Raw genomic sequence first — 22,495 nt, 5'->3', positions numbered from 1 at the left:
AACAGGTGATCATGAGCAAGGTTACTTAACCTTACTTTATTAATCCTGTAAATTAAAGGACAAATCCGGCGCAAAATGAACCTAGGGGTTAAATACATATACTGAGTCGACCGTTCTCTGGGATATGTTTTTATGCTAATCGAATGTGACCAGTTTCATCGCAAACCGCTAATTAGCTTGTATTGCTAGTCGTCGAGGCAGAGGGTAAAGTAAAAAGAAATCGCTATTTCTATACCACTAACAAGGCTCAAAATTGCACCACACTTCTACTTCCACGCCGTGCAACTAGTAACCAGTAACATAGCTCAAGTACAGCGTTCGTTGTTCGACTGGTCGTGACTGCTCTCCCAAGATGGCGCCCGCCCGTATACATGAACGGTACAGTCTTTCTAAACTGTCTTTTTAATAAACTATCTGTACACTTACAAAGTTCTCAATGCTTCGGTTTACATGTAGGGACCCTCATTATACTACCGTGGTTATAAGCTAATTAGCGGTTTGCAATGAAACTGGTCACATTCGATTAGCATGAAAACATATCCCAGAGAACGGTCGACTCGGTACACATATGTAATTAAACCCTAGGTTCATTTTAGTTAGTTGCATCCATACTATCAAGTCAAATTATTCTACGTTTACTTGCTCTTGCTGAATCAGTACAACTTTGACATTTGCAAGGCCAGAGAGCACTTGGGTCTTCTAGGTAAAAAAAAAATCCACAGATCAATAATAAATTGTTGTTGTCTCCTTCTAGGTGATCTTTGCCCTGAACCAGACGCTATTACAGCAGGAGTCTTTAAGGGCAGGGAGCCTACAGGTCCCGTACACCACCGAAGACCTCATCAGACACTACAACTGTGGAGATCTCAACTCCATCATCTTCAATCATGACACCTCACAGGTAGGTCTTATCTTATGCAGCAGTGGACTTTACCTACTTTCCCTTTAGTTAATAAACTAAGAGTTATTTTGACCCCTTAACCTTTTGGAGTGTCCCCAGTGACACGACCCTTGACCTTTCACCTCAACCCCTAACCCTCTGACCGACCTTTCATCCCCCACACCTTCTCCATACACTCTACCTTCTACCAGATTCTCCATACTATCGCCAATTTAGTTCTTCTGTTCTTCCTTCCACCATCCTTGCTGTGTCTTTCTCTTTATTATTTGCTGTTCTTCCTCCTAACAATCCCTGTGCACCTTGGTCAGTTCAAATACACATTTTAGAGTAATTCTTTCTTAGAATTTCTTTTTCATTTGTGAAAATTGATTGAAAGTGCTGGGAAAGACAAAACAAAAGAAATCCCTTCTCCTTTTCACCTCTGTGGCCTAACTGAAACATCACCCCTGCAGGTTCCTAACTTCAATAATGTGACACTGCCACCCAGCGAGCAGGAGACCGCCCAGGAAATAGACAGCTACTTTCGACAGGAACTCATCTACAAGAGGAACGAGAGGATGGGGAAAAGGGTCAAGGCACTGCTAGAGGAACACCCTGACAAGAGCTTCTTTTTCGCCTTTGGAGCAGGTTGGTGTTAATTACACAGTCTAAAGGAATAAAATGGGATAAAGAAACACCGAATAACATTTCAGCGGTATTAAAGCATCATCTCCACAGACGCCAGTGTTTTGGCCTAAAATGTCAAATAAATATATAACACGAAGGTCTTTATTAGTCACCATTCAGCAAAGCACTTAATAAGATTACTTGTATTCCTCTTTTTGTTAGAAGAGCACCTCTGCAAATGAGAGCTTAACAAACTGAGCAGCTTAGCCAACTCATGTAGAGAAAGAGAAAAACAAAGACAACAGAACAGAAAGTGGAGACAGAAATCCCAGCTGATTAACTTTTCTCTTTATAATCTGCAAGGCAATACAGCTCCTTTAAGATAAAGAAATATAGTATATAATATAAATGTACATATAAAACAATCGACAATCCTTCTTTTCTTTAATGGATGTGAGAAATACAATGTTCTGTCTTTTTTCTACCTTGTTTCCCAGGACACTTCTTTTACTTGCCTTTTATGACAAATTCCCATTTTTCTGTTTCCTCTCTCATTGTTTTTTATTTTTTTATTTTTTCTGTTGATGAGCAGCCCTGCAATTAATCAGAAACTTAACTCACTAAACTAGACTAGACTAGACTAAACCATTGATCTACAACTTTATCAGCTCAGGGGCCAAATAAACCAGAGTTGTGTTGGATGTTTCTCCAAAGCAATAAAACATCCTTTTATCAGTTCAGGACTGACCAGAAACAGACATGTGGCCTGTTTGAGTCCTTTCACATAGTTGTACAAATGTCAGTTCAATTCTTTGAATTCCTTTATAACTATGCTGCATCCTCATAAGTAGAACCCACCTGATAAGAGACATGACTTAAAACAGGGAGGATAAAGAGACCAGATAACAGCGTGGATGCCTGTGTGTGTGTGTGTGTGTGTGTGTGTGTGTGTGTGTGTGTGTGTGTGTGTGTGTGTGTGTGTGTGTGTGTGTGTGTGTGTGTGTGTGTGTGTGTGTGTGTGTGTGTGTGTGTGTGTGTGTGTGTGTGTGTGTGTCTGTGTCTGTGTTTGTGTGTGTGTGAGTGCATTCATGTTTCTTGGTTGGACAATGTACATCTAAGGCAGACATTCTTTGCCCTGTGGTTGTTTAATCAAAGCATTGCTCACAACTAATAAAGAAGACAAGGCTGTTTTATCATTTGCTCAGGTAGGTTTCCAGTCTAGATAATTATTTCATTTGTATGTCTTTATGAAAGAAAACATTAACCATAACACTATATGTACATACTTTAAATTAATATGTTTGCGTGGACCATTTCAAATAAATGATGCACTGGATAGCAGAAGAAAGAATACAAATGCTACAAGCCTACAGATAAACTTTAAATGTAAATTACATCTGCAGGTTAATTACCATTCCCATGAATAAGTAGTTTTAGTTGTTCTCGCCCGATGTCTACAAAGTTTATTTTATTTTGTTTCTAGCAGGGTACCTGTTGCAGTAAATACGGTATTAAGACATTTTAATTATTTAATTGAGGAACATCATTTATAGGGCTGCACCTAACAATTATTTTCATTATTGATTAATCTTTTCTTGATTAATGATTTTGTCTATAAAATGTCAGAAAATAGTGAAAAATGGCCTTTATAATTTTTTTCCGCAGCTCAGGGTGATGTATTCAAATTGCCTGTTTTAATTCACCAACAGTTCAAACCCCAAATATATTTCATTTTCTATCAAATATGACACAGAGAAGCATCAAATATAAATATTTTAAGCTGAAAACTACAAATTTTTCTATGAAAAGTAACTGAAACAATGAATCTATTATTGATTTGCAACTGAATTACTGTTGACCATCGTCGCAGCTCAAATTACCTTTTTTATTTATTGACATATTTATATTTATACTTGTATTTTAAATCATCTCTTAAAATGACTTCTACTCAAGTGTTCATAAATCAATTTTAAACTTTACATCTGGAACTCTCTATGTCATAAATGTGTAGTTCATAACATGTACACGTAAATGGCACAATATGGACTTGGAAGTTGACGTTCATAATGTGAAACCATAAAAGTCTTACTGTAAGACAATTTATGATATTCTTACAGTCAATGGCACATACACTTTGGAAAAAAATCAGTTTGCCCCAAATTTGATTTAGCTCATTATAGGATATGTATGGAGGAGAGAGGATCAAATTTTAGTGCCATCAATTTCAGTCAGATTTTCCTTGTGATGACATCGTCAGAAACGTCCTCATCCAAAGTTTCTTTGGTCATTTAGAAGCAGCACAGTGTGAGCAGAGAGAGAGGCCTTCACAGTCTGTTGCTCTCCGAGCTGGCAGGAAACAGCTGAGGGAAAGCAGACACACACACACACACACACACACACACACACACACACACACATGCACACTCAAGCCCTAACAAGGAGTACATTTCACGGAGCGTCCCTGAGGAGGTGCCTTTACAAGGGCTTGGTCTAAAAAGGTGTGTGTGTGTGTGTGTGTGTGTGTGTGTGTGTGTGTGTGTGTGTGTGTGTGTGTGTGTGTGTGAACCGGTGAGTGAAAGCGATACGGGCAATCAGCCCAGAAGCACTAGTCTTAGACATACGGAGGGCAGGTTGGGTCGGCAAGTACAAGGAACGGGATGGGGCACATTAGGGTTCACGCACATGTGCATATGCATGAACACACACACAAACACACACACAAAAAATGTACGCACACACATGCACACATACTCCCCAGCCCCCAAGACAGACCTGGATAAAATGTGTCCTTAATTATCCCTGGAGGGGTCAGAGGACACACACACACACACACACACATAGACACACACACACACACACACACTACAATGGAACCCATTATGTCGGCATACTCAACTTCCCTGTTACAATCAGGTGTGAGAGCAGTCTTATCGGTGACCATCTCATGTCTCTCCGAATCTGTGCAAAAGGACGTCTCGACAGGTTCAGGATGTGATTATTTTCTTTTGTGCATTTTGTATTTGTTTTTTAGCTAATACAGTAATTTACTGAACTGTCAGTGTGACACGTTGCAGTGACCAGGAACTTGGAAAGAACCTAAATTGTAATGCTTTAGGTAAATCATGATTCCTTGAAATTCATCCAGACTTCAAACAAAATCGGATTCAGAAGAATTAGCCACATATTTAGCATACTTCTCTTCCCGAGTAATGATCCCATTACCCTGCAGGGATTGGCCAACAGATTCCTGACTGACCTATGTGGAAAATTGTTGAGGGTTTTCATTTTTCCCCATGATAAGCTTTATTGCCACAACAAGTTAACAAAACAGTTTATACATAATAATTTTGTCCCTGTCAAATTGCCTGGTTGGATGCAGATTGTGCTTTGTCAAAGGAAACTTAAGATATCATTAGAGTTGAGAGTAAACGTGTTTTGGTATCCTAGTGATGTAATGTTAATGGAAGCCTAATGTTTGTTGTTAGGATTGATGACAGTAAGCATCTAAAAAAGTAAAACGCATCAACTTTTAATCTAATAAGGAAAACGCTGTCAACGTATTTGCCAAAAAGGCCATCATACAAACATGACCATGAACCTGCACTGTTAATCCTTTTTTAAATGAAATGTGTTTTGCTATTCGTTGTTGCTGCAGTAAAAGACAATGCTCTGAGATCACCAATCTTGATCTGTACTTGAATAACTTTGTGTCATATGAAGCAGAAATGTTATAAAATCATAATTGGAAGAAGCTGAACTCCACAACCATAAGATCATGTAGTATTAAAAGGGGATACATGTGCAGTTTTTCCTTCTTATCTGTGTCTATGGGGAAGAAACATTTAGTTATATTTTGGGGTTTTGGGAAACGCATTAATGGCTGACAGTCTCACACTGCCAAACCAGAGCTAACGTTTTCTAACCCTAAATGATTTTTCATTTGCCTACAGCATCTCACACACACACACACACACACACACACACACACACACACACACACACACACACACACACACACACACACTCATTCTGTCTCGTTTGCACTTTGTGGACCAAGTCTCGAGCCATCATTAGATAAGAAAAAGCAAAGTCTATACATTTTTTATCATAGTATACAGACATCTATCAGGGTTCCTACGGTATTTGTTACTAAGGTAGTTAGGGCTTAGACAGAATGCCCTCTGTAGGACTTTTTTTTTGTCTCTAGAACCACGTGCCATTTGTCAAGAGTCATTTACACCTTGGTGCCAAATCAGTAAACACCCTGGAAGAGGAACAGCACATTACAAGATGCAGTTTGTTTGTGAGAAACTATTTTAGATTTAGATTTCCCATATGTAAATCAAGTATTTAATTAGTCAGCAAAATCGTATAACTAGTCGTCATAAGAATCTTCCTATACAAAGCTACTTCATACCAATTAAGATATTGATTCTTTGGTTGTATTCAGACTAAGGCCAGACTCAGGCCTGTGACCAATATTGAATCCCAGCATGCTTTTGGAGAAACGTTGTTATTGCAGCGGTCTGGTCAGAGTGGTGGTCAGAAAGGCAACAGTCAAACAAACATAAGAGGTCACTGGTCAGCCCAGAGGAACACACACATCTTTCTCTGCCTCTCTCCTTCTCTCTCTCTCTCTCTGCACACTTGCTCTTTCTTCGCCCCCACCATACAATGATGTCTGTCTAAGGTCCGTCTTCATCTCACCAACTTTTGCAGACTGCAATTTAGCTTCATTACACAGAACAGAGAGAAAGAGATAGACTGGGAGATGATAAGAGCTCTTTACAACAATTTTGCGCTTATGTAGCGCACACTCATGATGACCACCCAGTAGTTTGTTTAATATTATGGGGGCGTTGTGAGATGATTTATGATATAAGAAATTTAGCATGAAACACAAAGTTCCTTATCATATAATTTTTTTCCCTGATTTTTGTGAATAGCTTTCATCCTCTGTGCTAAATGACAAAAAAAAGGGTCAGAAGAGTAACAGAACCGTTGCGTCAACCTTTACTGACATCCACATCCAACAATTTGTGAATAAAAAGGCTCTGACAGAAGTTTTGGAATCTTACAGTGATCTGCTTATTTTTGTTAAGCAACATTACTCCAAAACTTGCTTACTGGCTGGAGTAGTGTTTTTGACAGATAAGATTTGCCAGTTCTTACACTCTGTCAGAAAGCATTTGAATCTCAGCAGGCCTGCAGTGTTTTAGAGTAACTTAGATGGAACTTAACATAAAGCGCTCTAGTCTATCCATGAGGATAGAAATATGAAAGTTTTTCCAGTTTGCTGATGTATAACTTAAGTGTTGCTCTATCTTACCCTGGTTTGAGTTTAGGGTATTGTCCTGCATCGCTATACTTTACTGTACTGTAAGTAAATACCTCCTGGAAATTTGTCTTTTCCCCCCATCTGTTTGTCTGAAATACCACGGCCATCACTCAACGTAAATTATTATGTTTAAAAAGGGCCATATGTTCAGACAGGCATATGGAAGTGGTTATTGCTGATCTGCATAGGTACAGTAACCCAATCCACGAATACAATCTGAACCCGTGTTCCCTTTATAATCTCTGCCATACCCTGGCACTTTTGACTTTAATAAAATTATGTGTTTACATATCGCTGAAGGCCAACGGCTCCGTTTCTGCCGGCTCTTTTTTCTTCTCCAGGCTGATCTTGAATGCATTCATGTTTCAGTCTCAACCCCAAGCTGCTTAGCACATCATGATTCCCCTCAAACTGCGCTCCAAAACCACAAATTTAAATATTTGCGGTGGTGTAATTGCCAGCGTGGTTGACAGGCTCTGACGGTTACTGTACTTTGAAATGTTTGACTCTTTTCACAGACAATTAAGGTTTGCCGTTGGATCTTTTGCTATTTAGGTTGGTAGGGCCACGCAGAAGTGAATACCCCTCGGTCACTGAGCTGTTTAGTGCGGTGGGTAGGCTGTAATAAATGGATGGCTTGGCCTGTGAGCTGTGGCTCATGACAGAGGATGACATGAACTCATAACTCACACAGAGCACCTTGACTTGTCAGTGTGTGGCTAGCTGTCGGTACTGGAGCATGGAAATAGTCACTTAATACACTGTACAACACTGCATTTTAAAGTCAGCCCTGTGTACTGACTGAGCCAAATTTATATTTATAGTAGTAAAGAAGGAATATGACATAATGAGTGTTAAAGGTGGTATTTTGTAAGTGCTTTCTGGTGCGCAGTCACCTTTCAAAAAATCAGACAGAGCGCGTTTTAGCAGCCCAAGGCGGCTTTTTGTAATTGTTTTGATTGAGAGTTAAGCGTTTTGCACTCATTGCGAAATAGGAGCAAAATAATTGTCTGAGGATGGCTGATTCCGTGGTTGCAAGCAAACTGGCATGAGTCTTTCTGATTGTGGGGTCTTCAATGAAAAAGGCAGTGTTTTGCAACCTGCATATCAGCTCTGTCTGATCGGGGCCTAAAGCAGCAGTCTGTCATGTTGTAATTTACTAGGCCATACTGTCATCACTGGTGCCCAGGAACCACAGGAGTTTTGAGCCTTATGCAGTTCATGTATTTTTCACTGCCCCAGATAAATTAACAATACAATAAATAAAAACTTATTAACTTATTAAAAGGTTTTAATAGTGACCATGGTAAACTGTGCAAATAGTAAGTAATAGTAAGTAGTGCAAACTGCAAAATGCTGTATATCATCATTACAAACTCATGCAGTGCAGCCAAACTTTGTTCAAACCCACAGACCTTTAGTGTGGAGAGAATTCTAGGAGCTTCAATAAAGAGTTGGAACAACACATACAGTATATGAGATATGCCAGACAGTGTGAAATAAGATTATTTTAACTTAAACACATTAAATATATTTCTTTATAATGCATTTTGTATGTAAACCGTTCTTTAACTCCCCCTGTGTGCGTAATATTTTAGGCTGAGAGTTATAGCTGATTGACTGGACATTTCTCTTCAAATCCCCACGCCAAACCTTACACATACCTGGCACAAATCCCTCAAGTGTGTTTTCACACTGAGCACTACATTGCTGCGGTCGCTGCCCTTTTTTTTCACTTTTTTCTTCCCCAGATGGTGTGAAAGTCAAAAATGTGGTGCTTTTTTCGCAGCACCTCACACTCATAAACAGCCAGTTTACAACTGTTTGGGGCAGTCGCTGACATGAGTACACACATGTCATACAGCACCATTAAAATCCAGACCAGACCTACCACACACTTGGTAGGGAAGAGGGCAGGCAGGGGCGAAACGTCTGCCCAAGTCCCAAGATTGAAGTTTGAATTACACCTTTATTCTGCAACTTCTTTTTTTTACTGGGATAGTGAATGTGTTGCTGTTCTTTTTTCCTACTAATTCCACGCAAGTTTAAATTCACTGTGACTTTATTGTGTGATTGTGTGGTATTGATTGTGTACATTTTGCATTGTATCACATATGTTTACGTTTTCCTGACAAGGACCCTCTAGTGGCCATGTTAGTTATGACTCTTGTCTTTGAGGACCAAAGGTGGAAGTAGCAGGAGCTATATATTTTGGGGAAGAGGTCAGGGTGGGTGGATGGTTCAACAAGGCATTGCTTGACATGGAAGACCGCTGGTCACATCCTGTTGTCCTGTTAACAGTAGCCATTGTTTCCTTTTAACCATGACCACGGTATTTTCCTAACATTAACCATGTATTTTTGTGCCTAAAGTTTAAAAACTAAAGTAGCAGAGGACACATTTTTTGAATGTTCATTTTTTTTTTAAAGGCACTGACAAATACCCATAGACAGAACATGCTCATATGGGTGATTTTGTAAAGCAATGACAAACAGCATACAGCCCATTTGTTAGTTAGTTGTTAGTTTTTTAACCACTCTTTGCCATTCCACTAAACAATTCTTTTTTTATCAGATTGGTCTTGGATTTAAAGTTACAATCCTTAAGATTTCAATCCTGGTTGATTTGGCGACACCAGTGGTTCCTGGTGGTAACAGTAAGCGTGGTTTAAAACTACACATATGAGAATTCTGGGGGCAGATCTACTTTGTCAGAAATAGAACAAAGGAGCAATTGGTGTTCCCGTTTACAGCGCAGCCCAACAACCCTGCATTTCTTTTTTTTTATAAAGAAGTCAGTCAATAATCGATCAAATACACTGTGTATGACTGCTTCCCAATAAAAGCCCCATGTTTCGCCAGGTGAATGCTTTTAGTGTAAACTAGTAGAAAATGTTTGGTTTGCATTACCAGTAACTTAATTTGATATGGCTTTGGGAGAGTGCGATAGAATTACAACAGTCACGCTGGATTACATGCATGCATCGTTTCCTAAATAAATAAATAAATAAATCAGAAAAGTGCTATATAGAAAGCTATTGTATGGCTATTGCTGAAGAAAGAAATACCATATATACATATATTCCAAAAATATAAATATCTTGATAATAACAGTAGCCATATTAACCATCAGTATCTTATCACAATACAATTATTCATCTTTCCTTTACTGCTTTAACACATCTATTCACAATCAGTGGAAACTCATGATGACAACATTGGCCTTACCTTTATGGGATGTGACGCACGCACGCACGCACACACACACACACACTGTTTTCCAGTCAGTCTGTGTGGAGCTTCCCCTTGATCTTCTTCCTCTTCAGAAGTATAACATTAGTTTACATATTTACAATCCTAAATTCAACCATGAAAAAGCATGTAACCAGTGGGATGGTAACATGTCAGGAGCATCTGTGATGTATCATCTGGTACATCTCTGTCTCTTCTTAAATGGGAGGATAAACCTATCAGCCAGTCTGAAGAAGTAACTGTTAGGCTGCTGAGTGAAAGGCACCTAAACATATACATTCTGTTGCACTCATCGGGTCAAAGACCTCAGTCTCTGCACTTAAAAGACATATTTCATACAGCCCACACTTCTCTACCAGTGATCACAGTAAACACTTGTCACAACAGCTTGTTTTGATTTATTGAAAGAGTTGAACTCCTCACCCCTGACCCCATTCAAACCCAGCAGTATTTCCGTATGCTCCTGGAACGGGCTCTTAACATGCCTGCCCAGGGGCTTCACTTTCATTTGGACCAGAAATACCTCACTTCTATATGAAAGGAAAAGGGAAAAGAAAATGATATATGTAGCTTGCAAGCAGCAGTGAATCTATTGATGATTCTGAGTACGAATTGTTATGAAAGAACTGTCCCTTTTATTTTGGGGATAAACAATAAGGGAGAGCAACACACTACCCGGAGGGGATGAAGATTTGAAGAGACAGAGGAAAAAATGACTTGTGTGATTTGTGGCTTCCACTCTCTCCCTCTCTCTCTGTCACTGTGGAGTCATTGAATACTTTTTTGTTTTCACTGGAGTGGGAAGTTTTCTGGTTCGCTGTATGAATGAGCCTGTGTTGTTGGCCGTGCACGGCGCATTTGCTTCGTCATACAAGCAGTGTGAGTACATGCATGATTCTGGTATGCCACAGAGCAGCAGTTTGGGTTTTTAGGCTCAAATAAGCTTTAGTATCCAAACCTTAAAGTCGGCATCATCTTGGTGAGAGCACCAGCCCAAGAGTAATTTCTTGAGTGTTATGGTTTTCTGTAGGACTGCACAATATATCTTTTTTTTATCGTCATCGAATATTAACTAGCGCAATACACATATCGCAAAAGGCACTCAGATATTTTTTATCAGTGTAAAACTGCATTTTAAAATTTCGTTCTTTTTTTTAGTGGTGCCTTTCATACTCAATTCAATGTTCAATTTCTTCAATAAATGAATGTTGGAAACAATTTACTTTCATTTCTTTTAAATTCAACAAGCAATTGTATTTTTAGCAGAATATGGAAAGCAGCAGAAATGCGGAACTGAGTACATTTCAATATCTGTTTATTTATCGCAAGTGATATTGCAAATTTTCATCATATCGTGCAGCCCTAGTTTTATGGGCCTGTGTCTGCACAGATATGGATATTTTTGAAACAGCAACTTCCTTTCTCAGTTTAGAAAAACATCATGTAGTACAAACGTACACACAGCATTTTCTACAAACCTTTTTCTTGGCCACATAGTGTATATATATATTTCACAGTGTAGTTTTTAAAGAGTTTAAAATCAGCCATATATCGTAAAATATATTAAGCAAATGAAAGAAAAAGAAAGCTGTTGTGTGATGCCATTCTCCTCAGTGGCAATAACAAAAAAAATCTTCTGCCTTCCACACAAACAGGCTCGACTTTAATTACTATGTTGAAATGATTGTAGTAGGTTTTTAACTTCTGTTTTACATCACTAAACGTCTCTGGAGCTATTGTAATCATAAAAACATCCAGAACACACTCTGGTTAACTAGTTAGTGAGAGATAGAGAAGAGAATGATTAGGGATGAAATGGATCAACAGATGTTTGGTAATTGACAAAGAAAGACAAACTATGTGCCATAGTTACAAAATCTGGCAGAAAAGGGAGATAAAAAGGGAAAAAAAATGATAGGGTGAGATACGACAGCCAAAGACAGAGTGTGTGTGTGAATATACAGGCCTCTATCCCGGGGATCTGCTCATAGTTATAATCTAGACCTAAATCACAGATGATCTGCAGGCCTCATTTGACATCGGCAAGATCTCTTGCAGATTATGCAAACCAAATAGGCACAAAATTGCCCTCTAAGCCACATGTTTTAGATGGAAGCGCTGTGAGAAAACATCTGAGGCAAACTACGATCTGGAATGCTTTTTAAAAAGGGAGCAGTCGTCCGACTCCCCCTTGGTATCCCTTTTCTGGACTGAGACAGTTGAAAGGCTGAGCAGAGACACGCAGCAGGATGCGAGGCTTTCAGGGAAACGTTTGTTTTCAGAGGAAGCAGTCTGGAGGTCACAGTATGCAAACTGCAGGAATACATTTTGGAGGGTTCAGACAGGCAAAAGCACACATTTGTAGAACAGATACACTGTTATGGCTTCAGAGCTCCTGCTGATTCTGATCAAACCTGCAGTGCATGAAAGTCTGCTGTTGATTTAAGTATAACATGGCTGGCTGTGTTGTTTGGTAGAAACCAGTCTCAATTTCTTCCTTAAATTCACTTTTGATTCATTTGTCTTCAAACTGTTTGGTGTCGTTGTAGAGTAATGGTTTTACTGTTGACAATCTTGTCCTTTTGAACCCACAATGCATCCTTAAACTCTGCAGTGTGTGTAGCCTAATTCAGTCATTATAGTCTATCACAGAAGTTCACAACTTTTTCTTTTGACTTGTAACCGAGTGTGGTGGCCATTATAACCAGACTAAGACTAAGATCAGTTTATTTGGGCCTAAAGATGTAAAATTATCCAGTAATTCGGAAGCAAATGTATAGATTAGAAAAATTCTGAAAAAGCATATTGCATAGATATTATATTAATAGAACTTTTACATCTACAAAAAAGTATATCTAGCATGCTTTACTCGCACAAACAGAAAAAATAGACTAATTAAAAACTAATTGCTCTCTAATTGGATCTGATTAGTGGTGCAAAGTAACCTAAGTACATTTACTCAAGTACTGTACTGTACATGTTTAAGGAGCTTTACATTTATACTACTTTACACTTCTACTCCACACATCTTCAGTGTAATATTGTATGTTTCACCTCACTACATTTATTTGACAGCTACAGTTACTATGCAAATTAATTTCAATGCTTTTATACCGTACTTTTACTGTCGACATGAAAAACTCAGCCAACCTGAGGTCAGGTGGGCAGGTATCCTCCCACCCCTCCAAAGATGCTTATAAAATCTCCTTTCACTCGCTTTTATCGTGAGAATATTCTTCGAGACAGTATTGCTAAGTAAAACGAGGCATTCAGTGGCAGGGACATTCAGAGCTGGCAGTGCTCCGGTTTACTTTGTCAAAACTGCTCACTTTTACAGAATTTTCTAACTTTGATCCCCGTTTCATACAACCACAGTGAATGAGCTGGTGTGTGCTTAAGCGCCATCATTTCTTGGCAGAAAGAGCAAAACTAAGAGAAAGAGAGAGAGAGAGTGTAGAAACTATTGCAGCCCGACAGATGTAATCCCTAACACTGCTCCAAAGTGCTGTGTGCCACCACAAATTTTGAGTGAGGTTTTTTTTAAAAACAACCTCACACCACAGACCTCTTATGTGCTCTGTTTCTCATTTATTCTCAGCATAAATTCAAAGCTGAAGTTGCTCAGCACGATCTTAAGAGAACTTGTGCTGAGCATTTAGCCGTTTTTACCTTAATGATAAACACTGCGAAACATAATTCATTTAAAAGAAAAGACAAAGTAACAAAACTGTGGGCATGTTGAATGATCCATCTTTTTAGTTTTCACAAGTGAACATGAAGGTGCAGCAAATTATAAATTTTGCATGCGATTTTACTCATCAAGTTTTCTCCCAACATTCCTGTCACATTCCCCCAAATACTATCCATAATGCATTTCACTCAGATTCTTTTTAACAGAACATCAGTCCTAAACATTTGTCTGGGGCAGTGACATTAGTCACTTTGAGATAATAAATTAGCCCCAGGTCATATATGAAAATTACAAATGAGGTGGAAGTCAAGAAAGCCACGACTCACATTTCCTCTGCTACAGTCACAACTACTGTGTGTTTCAAGTTTTCTGATATAGGATTTTTAAAACTGAGAAGTTCTTTAACTTACATCTCTTCAAAGATTTGCATTGTTTTCACCCAGTCTACATGGTTTAGCTTTGGAAATGGTTGGAAAAGCTGCATGCCAAACTGAGATACCACTTCAAGCAGCCCCGGCTCCACTCCTGTTTTGTATAGCAGACTTTACATGGGCACCATGTCAAGATACAGTCTACATAGTCAATAGAGAAATGTTTAAACTGAAGGCCCTAAAGGATACTCTTATCCCCGACTATCACAGTCTGGCATCTGACGACTTAACATTCCCGTGTTGTTTTGCATGCCCTTTCCCTTTGTCTCTTCTTCTGTTTTTCTTTCCATGTTAAATTCTGCAATTGACATCAGTGCTTATTCTGCTCTCTCATCTCTGCTTCTGTCTGTCTTGAATTGTCTTGTGTTTTTCATGTCTGCGTCCCGTCTGTTGTTGCATCTGCTTGTCCCTTGTCTTCCCTCCATGTCTCCTTCAACAGCGTATGTCTGTCTATAGCAATCAGTATCACTTTTACAATAAAGGAATGACCTGTTAAATTCAGGCTGTTTGTTAAGTGGGCGTCTCACTATGGCTGAGAGAAATCGAAAGAGAAATGTTTTGGGTGTGATTGAGATGTTAGCATTTTTTGGGCTTGGTTTTTTCATGGAGCAAAGGTGTATTTGTGCCTTTGGCTTGCTGTTTTATGTCTTTCAAATTCACACAACCATATCACAGCTGTCTTTTATCACAGCGTTCTCATATCACTGGGATCTTGCATTCAGAACCATATCGTGGAGGAATTCAAATAAAAAAGCTGTCAGATTCTCAGGATAAGTTACGTTTCCAGAGGTGCCGATAATTATAACAGTAGTTTTTAAACTTTTTGACCATTGAGGAAGTCATAACCGATGGTGAAATGCATTTTATTGGTTGAAATCACGTCACTGATTCCATGTTGGATTTACATATATCTCCCAAATGTTTAGAAGACAGACATAATAAAACCACCACTTATACTCATAAAATAACAATACAATACAACTTCCAGTATCTCAAATAAAGATTGATATGTTTGATCAAATTTGAATAAATTGCACATAAATATAATTTAACCCTCAGGATTCATCTGTAAATACACTGAGCATGTTTTATTTATATTAAAATAACTTTAATTATACCGTATATCATGTAGAGAAAAGCTGAGAAAACCAATTAAAAGTGCAAATGTGGGGCAGTATCTTATTTATTTCTGTAGACCATAAAAATCATCATGAATGAATCATAATTTTTTTAAGTGATTTACAGTAATACAAACACTTTAAATGAAAAGGCACAGGAAGGAGTTGGGATGAAATAAATTTAAATGTAAACTTTATCATAGTTTTATATGTGTATAAAAAGTCCTTGAACTGTTCTATAATGATATTTTGAGTGATTATCACGAATAATGTGGACATTTTTAAAGGCATCTGTCATTTGTCTTGACATTTGGGTTCCTGGCCGGTTTATACTACTATCAAAATTAACAAAATGACAAGTCAGACTTACAGTTGAGTTTTTGCTGATGAAAAGGGTACCATGGATGCCGTATAAAGACAGTTTAAAAGGTGCTAAACAAAGACAAAAATTAATGCACAGAAATTCACCCAAGATGAACCAAAATCAACCTGAATTGAAGGTTAAAACAAATATACAGATGATTTGTTTAGCCATGCCAGCAACATAGCTCCCCTTGCAATTTTTTTATTTGTCCACGACCTAGTGTATTGTCTAAGGGTTTGCACAAAAATAAAGTTTGTTTAATTTTCAATGACGGGGAAATGAGGACATCATTTTCAGAAACAAGGCCCCTACAGTAGGTCATTAATGACTGAGCAGCAGAAGCACTAAAACAACATGTGGAGGTTTAGTTTGGCTCAGTCAATAGTTTCAGCTTAAGCTGGCTTCTCTGGTTTTCAATCAGTTTTATTTTTTAATTCCTTATACACACAAGTGGTCTAAATCATATTTGTTTTTGTTTTTAATGTGCATCATTTATTTATATAAGAGTACAGAGGAGGGAGGATTGAGAGATGCAACAGATTGGAGCGTCAATTTAATATGCCGTAGGTTTTAGATCAGTTTGAACCAATGACAGTGCAAGAAAAAGATTTTCTAGTGACCCAAGCTGAATTTGTGGGTTTGTATGCAGACACATTTAACCAAAGATATCTTGGTTTTGGCTACCGACTTTTCCCCCCCTCTGCTATTATATTAAGAGCATCCTAATCCTGCAGGGAGTTTGGATCAAAATGACAACATATAGTTGTAAGTAACATCATACTAAATTGATTCCAGGCGAAAAACATCCATTTTTGAAACTATTTTTCCATGGCCCATCCAGTGGTAAAGAATCTTGGTGCCTGCTAGGATGAATATTATATTAACATTAAGAGACTCTTAGGTCTCAACACCACAAGTTGGCTACGTTACATACATTATCAAAGTTTGACTTAAAAACACAACATTAACTGCTGCTATCCAGTAATTGAATTGTGGGTAAGAAGAACTCTTAACATAAAACACTTAGTGTGCTTCTCCGCTGATTTTCCTGTCTTCCTGTCGCCTTTTAACATTTTTAGCAATGTGGCTTTGGGGATGCCAGTGTCGGTTGGTCGGTGGGTTCACCACTTTGGTCCATACTGAAATATCTAAACAAGAATTTGATGGATTGAAATTTTGTACGTTCATGGAGGATAAATACAACTGACTTTGGTGATCCCCTGACTTTTCCTCTAGTGCAGCCATGAGGTTTCTTAAAATGAATAAAACATACCATAAACAAAATGTCCTAAAATACATTATGTGAATTTGAATGGATTTACCAAAATTTAAAGAATGATGAAGTAAAGACTGATGGACTCCAGAAAAATGCTACCACATGTAATCACTCTCAACCAGCTCGACAGTATTTAATCATATTGTCTCTTGTTCTTTTAAGTAAATTGTACTTGACTGATAATAGATGAGGTTTAGATTTAATACATGGAATAATTGACTGTCCATCAAAGACATAAAACAGTATGATTTACCCAGGGATAAGAAGAAGTGCTATGTAAGCACAGCCTGTTTTTCCAGACACTTGATATGTGTGTTAATATAGAGCTGGCATTGTTTGCAAAACACCAGGATGACTGTGTGATCTTTATGCTAGTGGATAACCAATAATTTTCCTGTTATTTGTCTTTGACATGCGTGTCACTTTTATGGATGACTGCGTCTCCTTGACTGTTGAAGACAAGGTTTTACTCAACTGTGATTTTTCCAGTAAAATCTTTGGCTGCTTAGTACTTCCACTGTCCTAGAAATGTAAAATCCTAAACTTCTACCATCTATTATCTAGTTTTGACAATAGTTTGAATAGCTTAACCCTCGCTTTTTAACATCTCTCTTTCTGCCTGTGTAATTTATGCACAATTGATGTTCCTAAAACCACTGTAGATGTCAAATATCTACACAAGAAGAGAAAGCCTAAAAAATTGGCCAGTCGCAAGGTTTATTCAAGCCAACGTTTGTGGCTTTTTATCATTGGCAATACATGTTACTTCCAGGAAGTAACAAACTAAAACACTGCATAGCGAAGACTGAATAAAGTAGCAGACACCTCGCTGTCGTCTTCTTCAATAAAAGGCTTCACTCAGGTATTAGTAGTGGTGATGTGGTGATGCTGGGCTGCTGGGGCCAGCTGACTAGCAGGGAACATGTGTACATAAAAAGCTAGCAGTGGCTATAAGGGGCAGAATGGCCTCAGATGCCTGTAGCGTTTGTTTATCCAACATGCTGTAATGTTATGAGAAGTGCTGCATGAGCTGGTTACAAGTTGTAATGTAAATATTGATGTGTATGGAAAAGGAACGCTATTTAAGGCTTACCATATGTTCTAATAAGTTGAGCTGCTGATTGTGGAGAATTGATGTCTTTCTAAGGACGGATACCGCCAAGGTTCTCATCTGGGGTCCCTCTGCCTGAGTACAGGTGTGCAGAAAGGTTTTCTTCAAGTTAAATACAAATCTCTTTTCTGACTTACAACTGCAGTTCTTACAATCACTCTTTTACATTTAGTACTTATGTTGTCAAGTGGATACAATCATACAAAAATCAGTGTTTCTCATTCTGATTAAAGGCAATACAATATTAATTAGTGGCAGCCTTGTACCTAAGTAAAATTATCTCACTGCAATGAAAGACATTCATAAAAACTAACAAAGCAATCATCAGACGTAGCGTCTTTGGGCTCCAAAGAGGACGATTAAGAACAGTTTCCTAATTTGAATTATCCAAGCCTGTGTTCAATAATGACATTTATATACAACTTTGCTTTAGCAAATATGTTTTCTGGGAAACGTAATGACTCTTGATTGTGTCTTACAGCCTGATATCACAGAAATACGTGACATGACCGCGACCTCTCAACACAGCATTGCGTGGTGGTGGCACGAAATGTGTTAGAATTACGTGCTGGCACCACAGAAACAATGCCAATTTAAAGTCATTTACGATCCTTTTTTCATGGTGGACACACACATTCCCTGGTTCAACACAGCCCTGCCTCAAAGTCAGGTGAGGTAGAGCGATAAAGTATGTGTTGGGAGGAGATCGGGGTGGATGGATAGGTCAATCAAACACTGGACTTACACCCAGCTGTTAGTGTCCCGTGTGAAAGCAAAAGTCAGTGTTGACTTTTTTAACTTATGTACGTATTTAAGTTAAAATACGAAACGTATTTACTTACGTCATATAGCCTTGGTAACATACATAACTTATGTACGTAACATAATTAGTTGAACCCAAACCATTACCTTTTCCTAAACCTAACCAAGTGGTTTTGTTGCCTAATTCTAAATTGTTTTCGTGGTGCTGGCAAGTTATTTTAACACTTTATGTGCACGGCACCACCATGTTATGCGGTATTACAGTAAGAGGTTGTGGTAATTTCATGTATTCGGGGAGATCAAGTTGTTTTTTAACAGCATAATAAGGAAACTTTGTAAATGTAAAGTATAGCTATCTGCAAAAATGTTTATGGTCTCGATAGACCATGGTCTTACATCCTGCAAAAGTCAACGTTGACTTGAAGCACAAGATTTTGACTTTTTTCATTTTCAACAAAAGCCACAATCTTTCCTTGTCTCACTTCCTGGATCCAGACAGCAATTGTGTTTCCTCCAAATGGCAGACACTTATAGACTGTTATAGAAGCTGTCACTTCATGGAAACGTTCAGTAAACATATAAAAACTCTGAAAGTTTCTATAACCGTGACATGAGCTAATCTGTGACCCTCTAAGTCACATGTATGAATGTCGCAGCATGTAGGGAGTTAGCTGTGAATGAGAGCTTTCAGGTCTGTCCCTGGTCTTTATCTCTAACATCTCCCCTCTCTAAGTGCTGCTGGAAAGACATACAGTCTACACATTGTGCATTGATGTACATATTTTTGGCCCATTTCATAGATTTAAAATGTATGAAATTTGCCCACATAAATAATCTGTGGAAATATATGTCAGATGTTACAGATTTCACTCCAGAAGTGTGCTTCTTAAACTGTGGGTTGGGCCCAAACATGGTCTGCTGGCCTGTTGTTAGTAGGAACATGAATGGATATGACTGCTACTATTTCTTATGGAGGGAATATAGAGCAAAACTGACACATTTTGGGCCTTTAGGTGGAAACCTGTAATAATCTCCAGATCAAAACAATTAGAATTGGATTATTGAAGTTAAATAGTGAGGAGAGTAAATGTCTACTCAGTCAAATGCTCAAAGAACATTAAAACAAACTATTTAGAGCTGGTTTAGGTTTTATTTATAGTTGTTGTGAGACAACCAATAACCAGAAAAACCAATGGTGATACTGTGAGTCAACATGCTTAACAAAGACATGCAACGGAAACATCTGTGAAAACAGTGTGGCAGAACCAAATTTAATGCAGCACAGAAGAATGCCAAAATGTTTTACGAGTTAGCCAAAATATCAGCATTGTTACAATTATCATGTGTTTTTTCTTTTGAAACAAATGTGGAAGTATTAAAGGAGAAAAGTAAATATGAGCTCCAAAAATGTCCTCTCTTACCCAGATGTTGATGCCCGTCATAAAACCAAGTTTACTATTTAGCTAGTTTTCTATAGTATTCTGCAGAGAAAATGAATGCCCTTTCAAGTGGCACTCCTCCCCACGGGGTTTGGGAAAAGGTTGATTTTCCAGCTCGGTTCGTCGGCTCCGTTGGTGGTGAAGGAATTGGCTAAGGCTAACGCCAGCGATGCTAAGCCGATGTCACGACCAAACCATAGCGATCCAATAGTTTTAAACTTCAACAGCGTACCCGCCTTCAAGGACATTAACACTTGTCAATGGAGAGTGGCCAGACTCTCAGAGTCTGGTAGGACCAGGCTACCAATTAGTAGCAGTATTAGAGAGAAACAGAGAGTGAGGCAGTTGTCACAAATCACCTGGCGTATTTAGGCCCCAAATTTCATGTCAGTTGCCAAAGGCTACATCATGCATGAGGCCTCATTTCAGGAAAATGCAGACCTTCTAAAACGTAATTTTCTGTTACTACTTTCTGCCTCTTTCCGGGGCATCAATCATTTTTAATCAAAGGTGTCTGAATTTCGTTTTTGTTTGTAATTCCATGACTTCGGCTGGCTGCAGGTTTGGCCTTTTTTTCAAGTATGAAACATGTTCTTGTTAAGGTGGACTGCTGTTCATAAAAATAGTCGTCATGTGTAATGATGCAGCATGGTGGTTGCTTCAAAGCCATACTTTATCTTTTTTTTTTGTATGTCAAATTTCAATAAAAACATGTTCCAGTAACATAGTAGGTTCTATGATTTTCTATGATATTGCTAAAGGACACACTGGCTGCTCCGAAATGGAAAGCATAGTTCAAGAAAATCCACTATATGGAAGAATTTGTGTTTATATGATAGCTTGATCCCATAAAAAAGCTTCTTTTTTATTTTTAGATTTGGGGTTTGGACTTGTTATGTCAAATTCTCAAACGCGTTTTAACCTTTTTGTGAGTTTTTTTTGTTGAGTTGTGCCACATGGTTATGGTAATATCTTCTCTAATCTCAACCATATAATAGCACTGCTTTTTTTCGCCTCTTCAAATTTAGTCCCGGAAATCACATTAAAGCCTTTGGGGACATGTCAGAATTAATGGTTTACCTCCCATTAGAATTTGTGTGTGTACATATTTATATGCGTGTGTCTCCCTTTGAAGTTTTGATGTCCGCCCACCCTTCTGTGGCCCTACATTGTGCCGAACAGCTCCATTTGTCCCACCTTAATCCTCTGACATAAACTCACATAAATCACACTGAATTGTTTCTAAACGTGGGCAGGCTGGGGAACTCTGTCTCTCTGTCTGCTTTCCAACTCCCATGGAGAGTTTAAGAGCTGCTGGGTATTCATTTAACTGACCACCTGTATTGATAATGATTTCAGCTCAAAGTATAAAATAAATGCATGTCTCTTTTGCATGGGAGCTGATGGTTATCCTCCCCCTGGAGCTCTTAGAGGATTTAGAGAGGTGCCCAATTCAGATAAAGGCACCCTCACTCCTAAAAAACAGTAACTTCAGTAACTTTAGAAACAGACCAAATGCAAGTTAAAAGCATGTACAAAGCTTGTCCATTTTTAAAAGGTCCACCAAGCTTTATTCTTGTGGCACATTGTTCCTCTCAGAGTTGCTAAGCAGACCAAATTCACTCACATTTACCAAAAAGACCAAAAAGTTGATTAAATCCTGTGTCCCTACCAGATCACATTGCATACATGGCATTTTTCAGTAGCACCCCCTCAGTCCTCTTCCATTGCCATTACATAGTGGGACATAGTTTTAGCCAACACATATTCGTTAGATAGAGAGAAGGGGCAGCACCATGGCACCCATAGTGCATTGAGGCCAACCTCTCTCTAACGATGGCTCTTGGCCAGATTAAAGTGGCGGGGCTCATTGTTTACACAGCTCTGTGGTGCCACGGCTGAGATGGCCCAAACAATGGGCCCCTGCTCCCCCTTGTCAGAGTGAGGGGAAGAATGGAGACCTCTTGACATGGCAACCTGAAGCCTCAATGCCCCCACTTTACGTAGCTGAGAGGGTCAGAGCGAGAACGCGAGGAAGAGGGAGAAGAGGGGAAGTTAGAGATAAGGAAGGAGGAGAACGGAGAGATGAAAATGGAGGGGGAAGAAAAGACGGTAGATATGGGGTGGAGGGGGGGTGGATGAAGAATGATAAAGGATACAGGAAGAGAGATAACGAGGTGAAGAGAAATTAAACAAAGGATAAACCA

The 22,495-nt window shown here is 38.7% G+C and overlaps 1 protein-coding gene across 1 annotated transcript in view; it reads left to right on the top strand.

Annotated features, from left to right (window-relative positions):
- The window catches only part of trabd2a (TraB domain containing 2A), a 60,493-nt gene that overhangs the window by 29,096 nt on the left and 8,902 nt on the right, over positions 1-22,495 (top strand). The window contains exons 3-4 of the mRNA XM_028602310.1: positions 755-901; positions 1,354-1,528. Coding sequence (XP_028458111.1) covers positions 755-901; positions 1,354-1,528 — 322 coding nt within the window. The remainder of the gene's footprint in view (positions 1-754; positions 902-1,353; positions 1,529-22,495) is intronic.

Source organism: Perca flavescens, chromosome 16, assembly GCF_004354835.1.
Source record: "Perca flavescens isolate YP-PL-M2 chromosome 16, PFLA_1.0, whole genome shotgun sequence".
NCBI classification, from domain to species: Eukaryota; Metazoa; Chordata; class Actinopteri; order Perciformes; family Percidae; genus Perca; species Perca flavescens.
Note: the sequence above shows the minus strand (reverse complement) of the source record. Positions and strands in the feature narration are given on the sequence as shown.